The sequence below is a fragment of the Ananas comosus genome, linkage group 10 (genome assembly GCF_001540865.1).
Source record: "Ananas comosus cultivar F153 linkage group 10, ASM154086v1, whole genome shotgun sequence".
Taxonomy (NCBI): Eukaryota; Viridiplantae; Streptophyta; class Magnoliopsida; order Poales; family Bromeliaceae; genus Ananas; species Ananas comosus.
This window is the reverse complement of record NC_033630.1, coordinates 4,152,975-4,172,542: the sequence shown is the minus strand read 5'-3', so window position 1 is coordinate 4,172,542 and position 19,568 is coordinate 4,152,975. Positions and strand designations below refer to the sequence as shown.

The 19,568-nt window shown below is 35.4% G+C and overlaps 1 protein-coding gene across 2 annotated transcripts; it reads left to right on the top strand.

Moving 5' to 3' along the window:
* LOC109716804 (VHS domain-containing protein At3g16270-like) lies at window positions 1,086-18,610 on the top strand. 2 transcript variants are annotated; one of them, XM_020242382.1, is made up of 16 exons: window positions 1,086-1,229; window positions 2,482-2,571; window positions 3,498-3,542; window positions 3,690-3,744; window positions 4,951-4,994; window positions 5,083-5,556; window positions 6,029-6,297; window positions 6,389-6,536; window positions 6,633-6,683; window positions 6,869-7,332; window positions 7,752-8,391; window positions 9,043-9,336; window positions 14,490-15,251; window positions 16,296-16,451; window positions 16,639-17,502; window positions 18,248-18,610. In XM_020242382.1, the coding sequence occupies exons 1-16, from the start codon at window positions 1,089-1,091 to the stop codon at window positions 18,287-18,289; spliced, it is 4,539 nt and encodes a 1,512-aa protein (XP_020097971.1). In that variant the 5' UTR covers window positions 1,086-1,088; the 3' UTR covers window positions 18,290-18,610. The 2 variants fall into 2 exon arrangements, with proteins under 2 accessions (XP_020097971.1, XP_020097970.1); XM_020242381.1 differs by lacking the exons at window positions 1,086-1,229; window positions 2,482-2,571; window positions 3,498-3,542; ... (7 more) ...; window positions 7,752-8,391; window positions 9,043-9,336 and adding an exon at window positions 13,148-13,736.

Sequence of the window (19,568 nt, the reverse complement as noted above, 5' to 3'; positions counted from 1 at the left end):
GAGCCTATCCATGTTTGACTCAAAATTAGTTCCAACTCAACTTGCTTGTTTAATAAATAAGCCAATCGCAAGCTCACCTTTGCAGCTCGAAAAATAAATGAGCCAAAGATGAGTTAACCCTAGCTCGCTCATATTTAGCTCGATATAGCTGGAGAATAAATAAATTTTTTAACGTCTGAACTTTTAATTTTGGCTTCTATTTTTTACAAATTAACAAATGTCTGAAAGAGAACTTACTACAGTCCTTTTGGTTGGATGTCGTGCACATAATTCTCTAAAACTTAAAAATATAAAAAAAATCTAATTTTTCTCCAAATTTTGATAATTAAGTATGATGATCGAAAAATAAGTTGAACTTAACTTCAAATTTTTTTTTTGTTTTTCTTATATGCTAGAATAAATTTTTTAAATTTTTTTGAAGCTTTAGAAAATGATCGTGTGATTAATAATTTTAATTAAAGAGATAAATCTATTAAATTATTTGATAAAATTTTTTTAAAAAATTTATTAAAATTAAAAGTTCAGACGCCTGTCTAAATAAGCTAAAGTACAAAATATCCAACCATTGAATAAATAAAGTGACTGATGAGTGACTCCCATTTATTGAATTGATAGAGTATAAGATATATGTTGACTTAGCATTATTTTTGAGCCCAAACTCACTTCTCAACTTAAACAGGCCAAATATTGGGGAGCAGCTCAATCTCTATATAAGGAGTAAGAACTAATAACGGCTACTTTCTCCGACTCCCTCTCGGACTCGAGCTTAAACCTCCCATCCCTCCCAAAACCCTTCTTTTTTTAACCCCAGCGCGATGCACCAGGTCTCCTCCGCCCTTAGATTGCTTCTCCTCCCCTCTTCCTCCTCCTCCTCCTCCTTCCTCTCCCACAACCCCTTCCTCCTCCGCCGCATCCCCTTCCCCCGACCCCTCTCCACCACCACCACCACCACCACCACCACCACCCCTCTCTGCTACGGCGCTCGGCGGCTCCGACGAAGCGGCGGCGGAGGCGGAGTTTACCAGCGGAGGAGGGGTTCGAGCACGCTGAGCGGGGGAGGAGGGAGGGAGAGAGCGGCGAAGGAGGCGATGGAGGAGGAGCAGGGGGGCGGAGGAGATCTGGCGTTCAACAAGCGGAGGGCGGAGGGGAGGGATCGGAACGAGAAGGGGAGGGCTCTCCAGCTCAAGACGCGCAAGCTCAATCCCGTCAACACCATCTGCTACGTTCAGGTGAGGGACGAGTCGGATTGATGGGTTTCTCCTCGCTGTGATCGTTGATAGCGTCGTTTGTTTTGGATTTAGACCGTGGGTTTAAGTAAATAAAGAAAAAAAATTGATCTTTCATTGGTGCTTGTTATGTTCAAGGAATCACATACTGTTAGTTTATAGAATCATTTTCTTCCTCATTTTTCTTCGTAAAAGTTTCGGTTTTTAAGTTATTAATTGGTAGTAAGCAGCCCTTTAAATTCTTAGTTTCTCAGGGGTTCCATTCGTTACAAATACACAATCTAGATGCTAATTGCTGCCAATTCATGCTGCTTGCTCATTGTTTTGATGCCTATAAAACTTCCTTGTTATGCCTAACCCTAGCCGGCTGTCTGTTGACTTGAAATTGCCGTATCAAACGTGTGTTGCATCAAATTCTCTATGATTTCTGACCCTTTTGGCCCCATTGCATAAATATAGGCGAGCAAAATTATAGTTAAAGCAAAAAGTGGTGACTGGGGCTTACAGGTTCATTTTTATTTTTGTCAAGTTTTTAACAACAGCAGTTTATCCACTTTTAAATATCAGAATGAGAAACCTTCTATGAAGCTAGTGCTGTAAGAACATTCCGTTTTTGTCCAATGGTTGAGTCAAAACTTAGAAATTTGAGTAAGGGATAACTGCTCAAATAAGATTCCAGACATAAGACTTTGTAAGGATGTTATTGTAAATCTTTAATCTATGTTTGCAGTTAGGAGGATTTAATATTTTTATATTGTGATATGCATGTACTAGAGGTTGATGGAGGACGGCCGAATCTTTAAATACTTTTGGTTAACAAACTTTTGCAATGCAGTTTTGCAACTTTTGTGTAACTTGTGTAGATGGTTGGAATGTATGCACAAAATTACAAGTCAGTCTAAAGTTTTCTTGACAATTCCTTTTGTTGCCTAGGTTTTCTTTAGTGAAGAGGTAGGTACATTAGAGGAATCATGTTAAGATCGTAAGACTTTTGGTACTTGTAAAGTTTGTTGATTCTTGAGCTTTCTATTTTGATGTGTATGATAATTGAACACATGTATTTGGAAGACGTTTTGGATATTTTAGACATAAAACATGTTGTACAATTGGAACTTGCATCGGATACATATTTGGATTTATGCGAGAGTTTGTTTCTTTGTGTAGTATATTGGCAAATTAATAGCTTATATATTAGTCCATTGTCTTAACTTCATCGGTGCCACATTTACTTTACGTCCTTTCTTCTGTTCCATAGATACTGGGTACTGGAATGGATACACAGGATACTTCGCCTTCAATCTTGCTGTTCTTTGATAAGCAGAGAATTATATTCAATGCTGGTGAGGTAAATGCAAGGCATAATTCATTATGTCAAGCCACTTATGCTATAATGGTTCTAGAATTTGCATTTTTTGTTGCTTTAAAGAGGTCAATATGTGCGTTTACATGTTTTTTCTTATCTGGATGTCTATATGAAACTTCTACAGAGTATCCTACTTACATCTTTAGTATGAAATTTTAATTTATAGAAGCTTGCTATGTCTTCAGATGTTTATGCTAACATTTGCTGATGTCCAATAATGGTTCTTATCACTAATGCAACTGAGTAATGATTTCTGTACTTGCATTCTGTGAATGCTAAGTTTTATTAATGATTTTCTGCCAAACCACGGGGTTAGCAGTTGTAAGGCATGAGGAAGTGAGACAAGAAGTCGAGATGTTGAATCCTGTATTTTTTCCCCTTCATTTTTTCTCCTTTTTTCCTTTTACTTTCCCCCCTCCAGTCGTTCCCTCCTTATATCCTCAGCCGTTGTTGTGTCTAGTATTTATTTCTTCTCTAATCAGGCAAGTATTTCATAGTCTGCGTAAGTAAATTATAGTATTTTTCAGACTTCCAATAAAATGCTTCCTCTGTCTGAAGTTCTTCAGGAATAATTTTTTTTGAACTATGGATCTAGAATGATGAATTTTCTACATGAACGATGTAAACCTAGTTATTTCCAACAATTTTCTGTTAATTTTTTGCTTGTTGCAATTTAATCTGTAATATAATCACTGGAAACATTACAGCCAGCTCATGATAAAAAGAGCTTGAAGACTGTTCTGTTTGAGGATTTCTAGTTGGGAAATAGTATCACTCTTGCTTGTTACATTTTTATTCACAGGTCGCAGCAATTGTTCTCTTTTTTGGGCTCCTTGACATATATATTGTTCGTACTTATTTGATGAACGATCGTTTGTTCTAAAGAGCTAATTTAATTTTGTTTGCAGGGGTTGCAGCGTTTCTGCACTGAGCACAAGATAAAATTATCAAAGGTACAGTTTTTTTTGGTAATCTACTGCTATCTTGTTCTTTCTCCTTTAGTGTGATTTGTCAACTTGTTAACTCTCCTTCTTTGTCTTTATATACAGTGTTTCTCATTGTATAAGGTCATTCTCTAATTGAACTTTTCTATTCCTAAGGTCGATCATATTTTCTTTACTCGCGTATGCTCAGAGACTGCAGGTGGCCTTCCAGGTAAGGGTTTGCTTCATATGAGATGATATTGGAAGAATCCCTTTATAATAATATGACTAAACACCATTAATGATATTTTGCTATATCTTTATAATTGATAATAGGTGAAAATATCTAGGCCTTGCCTAAACTGCAGTGCCATTTGATGAAATAAAGTTTTTACTACCTAGCTGTACAGTAGGACTGGAGTACTTGGTATTTGATGACATTTCCAAGTTTAATGAATATTCTTTAACTCGACTGAATATTCTATAGCATTTTCAACAAAAACCTTTAAATTTTGGGGGACCTTAAAGAGATTCCCAAAGTCAGAAATAATGCAAAATTATGATGAAAATTTGAAACTTATTTCATTCAGATAACAATCGCTGTTCAGGTAAGCTCTGTAATTTTTTCACTAATGTTTCATATGGGATGCGTCGGTCGGACCAGTTTCAGCGCGAACCTTGTTTGCTAGCCTGTTTGATCCAGTGCTAATAACCAACAAAAGAGGAAAGTCAATTTTGGTAAAAAGGGCATTAACTGTTCAAGACAACAAACACAAGTCACAACCGTTAGATGTATCACACTAATTATTTCTCTATATTGTCATATGATAAATTTGCAATAGAAAGTCAATTTATAATTATCTTCATATTGAGTTTTCCTTTTTTTTTTTTTTTGGTAGATAAATAGTCTGCAAGAGTAGATTAACTGAATAATAACTGAAAGAAAAATTATTTGGTAATATTTTAGAAAATAAACTTTGATAAACATTTTCTATATGTTGAAAAACTATTTCTTATTACATTCTTCTAAATAATAAATAATAGCTATCCTAATATTTTTTGAATGATATATTGTGTTACATTCTTCTAAATCATGATTATCACTAATCCTCTTTCTTATATATATATTTGCACCTTTACATGCATATTTTTGCATTTACACGTATGTAAGCATACATGTGAAGTATGACAGTTTGAACCTCAGTTTCATCTTTGACCCTTGTCCTCTCCTTTCTCCCATTAACTAACCTGGTCATCTATCCCTGACCCTCTTTCTTCTCCCATTAAATGACTTGGTCAGTTTTCAGAACATTGGTGTTTACCTTAATATTATTTGCTTAAGAGGTTAAATAGCAAGTACATTCATTTTTGTATGTTGTTTCCTTTAGCCTATAAAGACAGAAAATGCATAATTTTGTCTAAATTTTTGGACGCGTAGGTCTTGTGCTAACTTTGGCAGGAATAGGAGAGGAGGGGATGTCGGTAAGAAATCAGATACTCATTTCGCTCTCCGTTTCCTGAAGCAATCTGCTTCACTCATGTAGTTTCTTTTTGTTTATCTGTAATTTAGATCAACATATGGGGCCCGTCTGATCTCGATCTATTAGTCAAGGCTATGAACTCCTTTATACCCAGAAAGGCCATGCTTCATACACACAGTTTTGGAGTTAGTCAAAATGGCGATGATTCGTCGCCCTCCAAATCTAGTGAATCTTCTGACCCAATTGTACTTATTGATGATGAAGTGATTCGGGTATCGGCTATTTTTGTAAGGCCGAGCTGCTCTAGAAGATCCATAGATAGTTTGGAAGCTCCAAAAATGGATTCATTGGATAGAGTAAATTATACTGATGGAAGCTCGCACAGTGAAACAGGACTAACCCTAAAGCCGGGTGATACAGCAGTGGTCTATGCCTGTGAATTACCTGAAATAAAGGGGAAGTTTGATCCTGTTAAAGCTGCTGCTCTTGGGCTGAAGCCCGGGCCGAAATACCGGGAATTGCAACTTGGGAACTCAGTCATGTCAGATCGTCTCAATATAATGGTAAGTCATTGGAAAGTTATTTTTAATGGGCTCATCTGTAGAAATTTAGTTCCTGCATTGGTTGATTCACTTCGTACAACTGCAACATATATTATCATTTTTTTGCAATTACTAATAAAATTTAAATGGGGAACTTTTTCCTAGTGCCTATTTGGCTTGGCTTCTGGAGCAAATCAAAATTAGACAGCTGAAGCTATCAGGAACCAGGTGTTTTTGGCTATCAAAAAGTCTGGTCTTTTGTTTATGTTGAGGAGAGTTAAATATATAGCTCTACCCAAACATCAGTTGCAGAAGCTTCTGCCAAGCCAAATAGGCCATTAAAGTTTAGACATTAGACCATGATCCTTTGACAATAATATTATGTGAAAAGCTGCAAAACCTGAAAACAATTGATCGGTAGATAAAAACTTTACGTATCTTCTAAAGCTTAACTTTGTGCAGTAATAGCTTCTCTTATTTCCATGGATCATAGGTTAATCCAAGTGATGTTCTTGGGCCCTCAATCCCTGGCCCAATTGTGCTCCTGGTGGACTGCCCTACACATCTTCATATGGACGAACTGATTTCTCTACAATCCCTCAATTGTTACTACCCCAATTCTCCTGATCAGTCAACTGAGAATACTAAAAATGTAACTTGTGTGATCCATTTGGGCCCTGCTTATGTTACGAAAGCTGCTGAGTATCAGAACTGGATGAGGAGATTTGGCCGTGCACAGCACATAATGGCAGGACATGAAATGTGAGGTTTGGTTTATATGAGTGCAGTGTACTCCTTTTTTTATGTATAATGTAACTTTGTTCCCTCATGTTGTCAACTATTCTGCTTTTAGAAAGAATATGGAGATTCCTATCCTTAAATCTAGTGCAAGAATTTCATCGCGGCTCAACTATGTATGCCCTCAACTCTTCCCATCTTCCGGATTTTGGTCTGGTGAGCAAATTGATAATATCCCTGTTGAGGAAAGTGAATATTCAGAGGTTTGTCTCAGTTGTAGTAAACACAGCTTCTTTCGTGTATAAGATACTAACTACTTTTGGCCATATTTTGAATGATCTGTTTTGTTTTCTTTTCAGGGTACTTCTTTAACATCTTGTGAAAACATATCAGCTGCAAATCTTCTGAAGGTACATATACCCGTATAGAATGCAGTTTGTTTAGTTAATATTTACTAGACAAATTGGGGCTTATAACATCAATTTCTTCTAATAAATCACTTTTCTCACGTTCGAAGAGCAACATTTAATAAGTTAGTAGTGTTTGCTAATAATCATAATCTCTCCCTTTTTCCTTCTTTTTTCATTTGCTTCAGTTTCACCTGCGTCCATACTCTCAACTTGGGTTAGATAGATCTTCTATTCCAAGTGTGCTTAGCCACAAGGAGGTTGTCAATGAGCTTCTTTCCGAGATTCCAGAAATAACAAATGTTTCTAAAGAGATCAATCAGTTCTTTCAAACTTATATAGAAGGTAAACATGTAAAACCTTCCGAGGGTGAGAATATAATAATGGTGGAAGAACCGTGGATGAGTGAAATTTCCTCCAATCCTGTCGCTAACGGTGTGGAGGAAAGCAATGTATTGAGAAAGGACAATCTTGATATTCCTTCTTGCTTGGAGAACATAACAAGAGAAGATATGGAAATCACTCTCTTGGGCACAGGTTCTTCTCAGCCATCAAAATACCGGAATGTCAGTTCAGTTTTTATTAATCTATTTGCGCGAGGATGTATGCTTCTTGATTGTGGTGAAGGAACTCTAGCACAACTGAAAAGAAGGTTGGTGCTATCTTCTTAAATGAACATGGTTGACACTCTTAGAGCTTGTTTCATATTGTTTGTCTTTTGGTTTGGCTTTTCGTCGAGTTTTATATGGTTAAAGGCAATTGTAAATGATTTTCTTTTTATTTTGCTATTCTCAGCTAGTTTGCAAAGTAATGATTTCCATGTTTTTGTCATAATAATAATCATAATAATAATAAAAGCAGTGGAAAAGTAACTTTTTGGTTTCTTTTATTTCTGTAAACAAAATATTTGCAACTTAAAAGCAACAATATCATGACTGAAATAAGTTCATCCCAAAATGCCTTTCGCCAATATATATAATTTGATGAAAAAAAAAACTTAGATGATATGACATGTGCGCTTGACTGTTCTATTTTTCTAGTCTAGCAACCTTCATTTGTTTTTTATTTCAGATTTGGTGTAAAAGGTGCTGATGAGGTGGTGAAGAATTTAAAGTGCATTTGGGTTTCCCATATCCATGCTGATCATCACACAGGTCTAGTTAGAATACTTGCTCTACGCAATCGGTTGTCAAAGAATGTACCTCACGAGCCCCTAATTGTAATAGGGCCTAAACCATTAGAGAGATTTCTCGAAGCATATATGAAGCTGGAAGATCTCAACATGCAGTTTTTGGATTGCAGATACACTATGAAGGCTACAATTGAATCTTTTCTCTCCCCTGGAAACTTAGAAAGCGATGATTCCATAAGGATGGAATTCGAGAATGTGAAATCTCAGCGTCTGGAAAATACATTATTTGCTCCTTGTAGTAGAATGGAAAGCTATAAGAGGAGACCGGCAAGTCCAATCGAAGCTTCAAAGTCTTTAACTAAATTAAAGGAGGTTCTTTCTGAAGCAGGTTTGGAGATTCTGTATAGTGTTCCTGTTCGGCATTGCCCAGAGGCATTTGGTGTTGTTTTGAAGTGTAAAGAGAGAGCAAATAGTGTAGGGAAAGTTATTCCCGGCTGGAAGCTTGTTTATTCTGGTGACACGAGGCCCTGCTCAACTCTAATAGAAGCATCCAATGATGCGACAATTCTTATACATGAGGTGAGTGGCCCATTACATTACCTTCTGTTGTTTTGTTATTTCAGTTGTTTGCTTTCCGAGATTAGTTTTTGCGATTGTAATTACTTTCAGGGAAAAATCCATATCCCACCCTGACTTATCGCATTCTTCATATATGATGACTCGAATTTACAAATAGAATTTAAAAAAAAGAACAAATCTGCCCATTTCAGCCATTTCTCGGAATTCATCAATTATTTCTTTAAATTTTGTTTCACGTGATTAGCATGTGACTCTTAGAAGTTCAGGCTTCACCCCGTCTCTTTAGGAATACTTAGAGGAGTTTTGTGGCATTCGAGTCATGTGGCTTTCTTATGACGAAATGTTGTTAAGAAAAATTGATGAAAAGAATAAGTAGTTGATTGAGACTTCTTAAATTGATGAATAAGAATAAGTAGTTGATTGAGATGAGCATTGCGGTGGTCTTTCTTTCTTCTTTTGAAGTTCATGGTGGCTATCTGGGAAACATGATTGTTCAGGTGGTTTAGTGCATTTATTTCATTTGCCATTAAAATCAAGTGTAATATGGAGAAGATTCAGCGTCTTCTCTCAAGGTTGTCTTCAATCATCATCATAATATCAATCAAGCACGAACTTCGCTTAAAAGTTTCTTTTGCGCTTTCAATTTTGCAGGCAACATTTGAGGACAGCATGAAGGATGAAGCAATTGCTAGAAACCATAGTACCACAAAGGAAGCCATCGGGGTCGGCACATCGGCGGGTGTGTACCGCATTATCCTCACCCACTTCAGCCAGAGGTACCCGAAAATCCCAGTCCTCGATGAGACCCACATGGACAAAACTTGTGTTGCGTTCGATTTGATGACCGTCAACCTCGCGGACCTTCCCGTGCTTCCTAAGGTTTTTCCTTACCTCAAAGTCCTCTTCAGAAACGAGATGGCAGTCGAAGAAGAAGAATCTGACGGTGCTCGGGAGTCTGTTTTATACTGACGGCACTGCGAGATTGCGGTAACGCTGATTCTTTAATTGTTCTTTTCCATTTTGTGCTTTCAAATTTAACAAATTTTGGCTGCAATGTTGCTTTTCGTTTTTTATGATATGCATAAATTTGTATATCAGAAGATAATGGTGATTATGTTGTAACACTTGTATAATTCAAAAAAAGGGGAGTTCATGGAAGAAAATGTTTTCTGCACATCTTGACATCATCCAACCTAAATCTTTTTAGCTTATAAAATTGAATTTCCTTTTAGGCCAAAATACGAGAAATCTACTTGTAAATATTGTGATTTGCATTTATTTTGATTTCTAAGCTCACAAAATCACAAGAATCCTATACTGCAAGGTCCAAAATCAGTGTTATTTTCACCTGCCATATTATAAAATGTATAGGCTTTATATTACACATCTTTAACCTAAAACTAGTTCTACATAAGTGTGAAGTTCAAGCCTGAAGGTTTTAAAACTAAGATCTAAATCACTAGATGTGAGAAGAAACATCTGAATGATCTTGCTCATAAATAAACTTTCACACGTTGTGCAGACCTATTTTCTAAGCAGCAAGTGAGAAGAAAAGCCCGTATTGAATACTTAAGGTGTAGGGTTTTTTCCCTTAAAATATAGGTTTCCAAAAATTATGATGAATTTGTTTATGTTATGAAACATTTTCAATGGCTTAGATTTTTATTTTGAACCTTCTGCTATTAGATCTTAATTTATGTAAAAACTGTGTTAACTTACAATTGTACAAATGAAATATTTTACTTATTATCAAAGTTTGTGTATAAGAGACTTGTTTGGTATATAATTCCAACCGAAGCCTAAGTAATGGCATGCGCACCAGATTTGTTTCAATGTATTGAGAGCAATGCTACTCTTTTATTGTGTAAAAAAGTGGGTGTAAATCTATTAAAAATTTGAAAGTAGTGTCTAAACTTATGAATGGATCTAAGATTTATACCAGATAAAGTAGCATTTTACATGTGGCAAAACACTACTCTATGATTTTTATTTTTTTTTTGAGAGAGAGAAAGGTAGAATACTATATATTTTTTTTTAGAATTAAACTTAGCTAAAAATAAAAAATAACTAGGGTTTGAACTTAGGTTCTCGAACACTAACTATCAAACCTCTTGCCACTTATGTTAGGAATGGCCCGTTATAGTATGTAAATTTTATGTCCCGCCATTCGAGGGTTTATCTCTTTCGGATTTCTAGTATTTTTAAAAAATAAAGTGATAAGATTAGTAAGAAAATATGAGTATTTAAATGCCCTAGTGCATAAGATTTATACCTGACAAATAGGTATACAAAATATTGCTCTTTCGATCCTGTTTAAATATATGAATATCTTGTTTGATATATCTTTTTGATTTATTCAAAAATTTATACATTTAGTTGATAAAGAGTATGATCCAATGCTTGAAATAAGATATTATATTCGGACTTTAAATTATTTTTTCATACTGAGATAAACCATCTCATAAATAAGATATATTATTATTCTATAAAATCATGGATAGTAAAATATATCAAATTTCTTACTTTAAAAAAATTATACAAAATAAATTATTTCGACATTCAATCATATTTATTTGTAGGTTGTAAGTCTGCGGGCCCGTTTGTTCGGGCGTTTGCAGGACCAAACGGAAGGCAGCAGGCACGTCAGTCAGTCCGCTCACTTTCGGCCATGTTGCCAGGACAATTATTTGAGCAAGTAAGCTTATAAATTTTTTTAATTATAAAAATATAGATATTCAAATTTTATATTTACTATTTTTAAAAAACGGTAAATAATTTGTTATTTTTATTTAATTTATATGTTTTCTGCAATCGGAATATGTATAGTATTAAATATTAAAAATTAATTTTAATATTTTGAAAAAAGAGATGAACGGTTTGCCATATTTAAATTTTAAAAAAAGGGGTGGACGATTGGTCGCATTAAAAATTAAGGGGTGGACGATTGGTCGCAGACTTACAGACCTAGTTGGCTATTGGTGGAGCATCTGGAATGCCCGAAACGATTGTATCTTTCGGAACATCCCGCCGAACCCCGGTTTAGCAACCCATAGACTCTGCTTGCTGCTGAAAGAGTGGGATCTCCTTCTAGCCAATTAGCAGTCTTGGACCCAACCTTTTTTTTTCTTTTTTTTTTTTTTTTTTTTTTTTTTTTTTTTTTTTTTGGCTTGTTTTCTCTCGGGGCCATGTTGCCCCACTCTTGTAGCTTAATTCATCTGTTTAATGAATGAAGCAGGTAGCGTGCTACCTTTTTCTCAAAAAAAAAATTAATGATTTATGAACTGCTTAAGTCTAATTTTGTAAAAAAAAGTAAATTTCAAATAATATTCTTGTGGTTTCACGTTTTCTTACTTTATTACCATGTGGTTTAAAATGTATTATGTTAGTGTCCTGTTGTTTCATTTTTATTTTTCTGTCGGCAACTCCGTTAACTCTCCCTTAAATCATATACAAAAACTTTGGATATCCCACTTATGACTTATCGAATATTCACTTTACTACTATATGATTTATCGATTTTTTTTCTTTAGTATCCTGTTGTTTTAACTTTATCACTGATTTAACAAAAAAAATAACGGAAGAAATAACAGAAAAAGAAAAACGAAACTACGTGATAATAAAATGTTATATTTTAAACCAAAAATACTAAAGTAAAAAAATGTGAAATTAAAAGGGAGGTATTCCAAGGTTTTTCTAAATTTTTTAATGCACTTGTACCTCTCATTGGAAAGAAGTTTTCAAATTTGGATCTTGTTACAAATTCTTACCTTCTCTCTTGGGGGGGTTTCTAGATTTCAACAGATGATTTGTGGATTCTTTTTTTTTTAAAATAAACAAACAAATAAATAAATAAATAAAAGTAATGTATTGAAAAAATAATATTTTAATTAAAAATAATTCATTGGTTGATTGTAATCAGGTAATCAAGGTCGGGGACATAATGATAACTTTAAAAAATAAAAATAAATAAAAATAAATACGAAGAAATGCTTAAATATTTATAAAATATTAATCTTACATGATGATAGCATATTAGATAATTTTATATAACAATTTAGAGTGTGTACATTAACTAATCAATTATTATGATTACAAAAGAAAATTTGGTAGAATCAGCCCTTAGCATGAGACTATTTTATCCGTCATTCATGGCATTCAGATAACTTGAAAATTCACATTACAGTCCCATCTATTTCTACTTTTTTTTTTTTCTAAAAAATTATTTTATAGCTCAAAATATGAAACAATTAATTTTTAAATATTAAATTTCGAATAACAACAATATTGCTACGCTATCCATTTCAGATCTGACTAATCCTAGTCAATTTGCTTGGGACACTAAAATAAAGCTTAAAACGTTTCAGTCTTTCATCGACACATGTCACGCCTTCTCTTTTGGATAGCCTTCTCGCACTACGCAAACTGATCAACTAATCAATTGGAATCTATCTAGCAAAAAAATATACTGTGTGATCTTCTTTTGAGAATTTTTTTATTTCTGTATCACCTAATTTTATTTAAATAAATTTTCGCTCCTGAGCAATTTTCCTCAAAATAAAAAAAAAAAAACAATAACAACAATATTGCAAGGCACTCTCCATGCAGTTGTATTAAAAATCGCATCGAGTGTACGGAGATGCGATGACCGGCCCACGGATGACGTGGTAAAGTGGTCTAGGGAACAATTTTTTTATTTCAATTTTTCTGTAATTCTCTGTTTTTTTTAAAAAAAAAATTCTTATTTTCTCCCCAAAATTATGTTAACCTCTCGAACTCTCTCTTGTCCCTCTCCCTCCTCAAATCTACTTACTCCAGGCTCTCGCCCCAAACCCTAACCTCGATCTCGCCTCTCCGCTCCCGCTTCGTACACGGATCCCCCGCGCCTCGCAGATCGAAGAAACCAACTCCTCCTCTCGCGATTTCGTTCCAGTTTGATTCGTGCTTCGTAATTTTTCGGCTAGATTCCGTGATCTCTTCAAATCGGGGTTTCTCGTAGCGCGATGAGCCATTTGGATCGGTAGCTCGTGCTTTTTTTTTTTTTCCCATTAATTTTAGGATTGGATATTGTATTTAGAGTTTTCTTCAGATCGTAGAGAGGTTAGGGTTAGGGTTTTGCTGTTGATTGTCGAGCGGTGGAGATGGATTCGAGCCGGAGAGCGGTGGAGGCATATTGGAGATCTCGCATGGTCGACGGGGTGACCTCGGACGAAGACAAGGTGGCGCCGGTGTACAAATTGGAGGAGATCTGTGAGCTTTTGAGGGCCTCGGAGGCGAGCATCGTGAAGGAGGTGTCGGATTGTATCCTCAAGAGGCTTGATCATAAGAGCCCCATCGTCAAGCAAAAGGTGCATGGCTTGATTCCTTATTTAGGTTTGATCCAAATTTGTTCTTTCATGGATTTGATTAGGCTTTCCTTTGTGATCGTATGATGGTGAAAAAGTTGGAACTTTTCAATTAGGAGAACGTTTTGATCGTTGGTTTGGGTTATTTTATGAGTAAGTCGTTTTTGTTTCCTAAAATAGTTTATGTGTTGAATTGAAACATCAAAGGGTTGCTTAATTAGTGCATGCAGGTAACCGCTTTGTGATCATATAATGGCATACAATCGATGATTATTTTATGGGGCATTCAACTGTCGCTCTGACTCGATATAAATTATAGGAAAAATGTATAAAGCTTACCTGAACTAAGGGCATTTTGAAATGGCTATCTCAAACTTAATAGTTATGTTAATTTCAGTGAATTTTCTTGGAATTAATGGTTCCCATCAAAAAGTTTTGTAGAATATTCTATTATTTGAATCGTGTTAAAAATGCCATCAGATGACAGAGGTCATTAATTTAAAATTAGCGTAAAGCTACACAGTAGAATAAATTTTTTTTTATATTTCATGCATCTATTTCAACCTTTGCGTAGTTCAGGTCGGCTCTATACAATTTTGCCTAAATATATCTTCTTATTTCTTTCCTGATATAAAGTGGGTACATACTGCTCGAGATCCTAAATCTGCTAATAAACCTAACTCTTCTTTTGGAGGAGATAACTTTTTATAGATTAAGAAGTTTTTGTTATTAATTTCTATTGATGCTTGTTGGTAGGCATTGCGGCTAATAAAGTACGCAGTTGGAAAATCCGGCCCTGAATTCAGGAGAGAAATGCAACGCCACTCAGTAGCTATTAAGCAGCTGGTTCATTACAAGGGGCAGCTGGATCCCCTAAAAGGAGATGCCCTCAATAAGGCTGTTCGTGAAAGTGCCCAGGAGGCGGTCTCTGCTATCTTCTCCACTGATGAACCTAAATCAACTTCCACAACAGAAAGTCTTGGCAAGCGCATTCAAGGTTTCGGTAATACTAATTTTGAGATGCCAACCGAAGACAAGAAGTCTTTTCTTAGTGAAGTGGTGGGTCTTGGTAGTGCTACGATTAAGCAGGGACTGAACACCTTTGCTGCAGCACATTCAATAATGAAAAATGATAACAATGGTACGTACAAGAGCCCGACACTAAGAAGGTCTCTAACTAATGAAAGTGGTAGACATGATAAATATGAAGGGAGTGAAGGCCATCGTGAAAGTTGGGTTTCTTCTGGAATCACGAAAAATGTGGGTTCTAGTACATGGGGGTCTGACTCAAGAAGTAGCACAGCTGACTCGGCAGCAAATGATGATACTACTGGTTCGAGTGGGTCAGGGGTTAAGAGTCGTGAAGAAAGGCTTTTGGAAACCATTGTCACCTCTGGTGGCGTTCGCTTGCAACCGACACGTGATGCTCTTCAGGTGTTTCTCGGTGAGGCCTCAAAGTTGGATGCACTGGCAATGAGTCGTGCATTGGAGAGTAAGCTTCAATCTCCTCTATGGCAGGTAAGACTGATAAGCTTTTTTCGTTACCTTAGTTGTCTTTCGGTTAAGTTTTGCCTTTATTTTTCTCTTTTTTGATCTTGTAGCCTGTGAATTCTTGAGGTCGCCTTTTAGGTCATTTAAGATCAATCTACTAATATTTCAGTTATACTACTGCTATTACTAGTTTACATCATATTTGTTTATTCTTATCTGTTTATTCACGATGGTGTATGGAGCTTTGTGCATTCTGGATAAGTTTACGTCTTCTCGTTTGAGCGAGCATTCAGTCTTTTGGTTTGGCAATTTTAAATTTTTAATAGTCTCTTTTTAATTTGTCCGTTGATTTGTGGCTAATGATTGACTTAAAGAGTTGTAATATTCTTATATCTTCTTTAGTTTTTCTGATTGTTCTTGCATTTCTTTAAAATGGCACATAAGAATGAACACGAATTGATTTTGAAGCATTGAGAACAGAATTCTGATTAAATATGAAGAAACTGTTGTTTGAATAATGCTTTTTGTTCGGTTTGTAACTGATGGATATTAGGCTATAACTTTTTGATCCTGTTCAAGTTTTATACATCTTTTGTCCTCTCTTTTCCATGAAATCATGACAAATTCCTAAAATTGTTCTCATCTTCTTCCCTTGTTTAGGCTTTTTCCATACCTAGAGGACTTCTTTTCAGGATTGCTCGAGTAAGGTGGGCCTGAATGGCAACCAGCAAGATTACTTTATGAACTAATTGGCCTTATAGCTTTCATGACAAGTCGTTATATGCATATATATATAATCTTGTTTTGGTTGGGAATTTGGCACCATCTTGTAGAGCATTTATATTAGGTTCACAGTCGGTTGAAGAAACCTATCAATTTCTGTAGAGCCTTTTCATCTTCTAGCCAATGATATGACCATATGTTTTTTATCAGATTCTATCATAATAAGATAATAGACTTCATGACGTGATTTTGTACTTGTTGGTTTTCGATTTCAGAAGAAATATGATAATTTTTTCAGGAAACTATTTATTTCAGTTTGCATGTGTTCAACGGCGAACTTTTTTCCAGGTTCGAATGAAGGCTATCTGTGTCTTGGAGGCAATCCTGAGGAAAAAGGAGGATGAACCCTACTTAATCATAACATCTTACTTCAGTGAAAACAGGGATTCTGTGGTTAAGTGTTCTGAGTTACCCCAAGCTTCTTTGAGGGAAAAGGCTATCAAGGTAAGTTTCTCAGTTCAGGTCCAGAGTTACCCCAGATAAATTGCTTTCTTCACAAATTTTCTATTTGCTTATTAATTATGCTGAAGTATTAAAAATGACTTTTTCCCTTTTGGCCTGTGACTCCTTATTCTTTTATGTTCATTATTCATCTTCCTTTCTTAAACATGTTTCTCTTGCTTCTGATTAGGTCTTTAGTCTCCTAGATGGAGATTCCAATACTGAAGTAAGAAATGCTGCAGCTCCTTCATATTCAAATACAAAAAACATGCCAGCCCCTGTTGTTGAGATGCCTGACTTAATTGACACAGGCGACCTAAATAATAACGAATCTGAAGCTTCTATCGCTGAACATGATCATAGCACATCCATTCTTACTTCATCTGCTTCTCAAGTTGATGATTTATTCGGCGGTAACCTTGTTGCTGAGCTGAACACCACTGGGAACAGAGAAAATAGCGATCCATTTGCTGATGTGTCCTTCCATGAGGCAGAAAACAAGGACCCAAGTGATCTTTTTTCTGGGCTGACTGTAGATGATAATTCGTCCAGTGAAATGCACAGCATGCCTTTGTCAAATAATTCTGAGTTACTTGATCTTTTTGGTGGCAACTCTGAGAAGCTCTTTCAGGAAGCAGGGACAGATAAGCAGCACTCAAATGATATAATGGCCGGTTTAACTTCCGCAGGAGCAGTTCAAGGGTCCAATGGGGCATTACATGGCCTTCTTGGTTCAAACTCATTGTACTCTCAGGTCCCTTTGCAGTATAATGTGCCTCCAAATCTTATGTACAACCAAGCTTTTGCGACCCAGGCGTTGAATTATGGTGCAATGGGAGCTTTCATCGCTTCTCAGCAGCAGTTGCTATTGCAAAACCTCGGAAATCTAAACCCTGGTTTTGGACAGGCAGCTGGGAATCCTGTGATGGAGGGCGGTCATCACTCTTCTCCTCTCCCTGATGTTTTCCAAAATTTAAATAATCCAGTTCAGAGCCATGGTTCGACGGCAATGAGCAGCACGAAAAAGGAGACTAAAGCTTTTGATTTCATATCGGTATGAATTTTTACCATCTTAGTCCTTAGAACTTGTATTGATAGACTGTTTTGAGGAAACTTGAGATCCTTACTAGTATTTATCTCTTTCGTGCATATTATATAGCTGAATTTAGCATAATAAATTGCTTGCAGTAAAATTGAAGGATAGTCCATGATACTCATTGTGGCATATATGGAACCATATTATTTTAATGGGTTAATTGCATACAGCTTCCTATAAACATATCGAATAACAGATAATCTCCCTACAAAGTTTATTTTTTATTTTTATCCCTGCAAAAGTCTAGTGATATTCATATTTGCTTCTCTAGTTTGTTACCGTTAAAGCATAGTTTAATTTTTAACAACAATTAAGTAAAATGACCTTTTTATCCTTACAATTATATCCCTCCATAAGTCCCAATTGTTAAAATTTTGCAGAAATGTCCTCCCAAAAAAGTATTTCATCCAATACTATAAGAGTGGTAAAAAGATCAATTTAACTTATTCACTAACCAGGGTTAAGTATTTAACTCATGGTTAAGTATAATTTTTTAACGGATCCTAACAGCAGAGGTATATTTGAAAACGGTAGGACTTTTGCGAGGATAAAATTAAAAAGTTGAACTTTGTGGGGATATATCTGCTATTCGATATGTTTACAGATAACTGTATGCAATTAACCTTATTTTAATCTACACTTCTTTAAGTTAAAATGAAACTACCGGCCGAAGTAATAATGCCTCTGCTTCTGCTCATGGCAGGATCACCTCGCAGCAGCCCGTGGTTCGAAGAAAGTTCTGTAAATCTTTAATGTGGGTTGATGATATAGTACAGAAGCCCTTCAGAATGGATTGCAAGTAGTGCGGTGCTTTTACTTGCATGAACTTTATATATTCTTTTGCAATAACAGATAATCCATGCCTCAAGCTCCACGAGTTTATACTTGTTTTGCGGGTTTTGTGTTGTATTGCCATCGATACAGTTGGGAATCGTAATTATGGAGAAGGTTATATCTGTGGGTGGTCGTTGTATCTTTTTTTCTCTTTTTTCTCGAGAATTAAATCCTGGTTCATTCTCTACAGCGAATAATAAAAGTGTTCCTGGGGCTTTAACATGGTTTGCTACCGTGCTTGTTGTTGTCGCATTTTGTTTTGATCAGTATTTGCATGAGCTTGATTTGTTCTTGTTATATGTAAATTACTCGAGAGTAGTTGCAAAACAACAACCAAGTCGATATATATTCTACTACTGTGCAATGTAGAGGAGTATTATTGCAGAGGATTATCAGAAAAGTAGGGTTTTATATTTTGTAATGGTATAAATGGTTTTATCAACAGAATGGTTATGCAATTTCCTGTCACTTATCTGGTTGCTGAAGCTTTGTGACTCTTTTTTAAGAAAAAAAACTAGCGCTTCTAGGTGAACAAGTGGTTCTTTCTTTTATTTTGTATTTTCATTTATACAGATGGTAAGCCTATAGGTTTGACTTTATTAAATATGTTTATAGCAATGCCGCCCTGTACACCTATTGTTTAAGATGTAAATTTGACATCGCGGTGATGCAAAAGTCTTTTTTTTTTTTTTTAATACTAGAATTTTAAAAAAAATTATAAATTCTAGGGTGAGTGAACTGTAATATTTAAATTCATTTGTAGATATATATATAGCATTTTCCATATGATTTTGTTGACCGTGATGCTTGTGAAATTTTTGGTGGAATTTTTGTTGATGTGTTTATCCTTTTGTAAATTATATTTAGTAGAAAAGATATGTAGAAGCTTTTTGGTAAAGCTATATAAATCTATAAATGTGAGATTTACGTCATAATAATATATATAATTTCTAACGAACTTATATCTATCGTCTCAGCACCACGTGATGACAGGATACCCACATCTCACCATTCAAAAAGAATTATATTATTTCAATCGCTTCCCAGTGTAATTTGAGAATCAAACAGAAAAAAACTCAAAAAAATTTTAAATAAAATATAATGATTCAATCCACTAACAATAATAATTCATTATGTCCAACGATCGACCCAAAATACTTAAACTTTATTTATAATTATTAGCATCTATG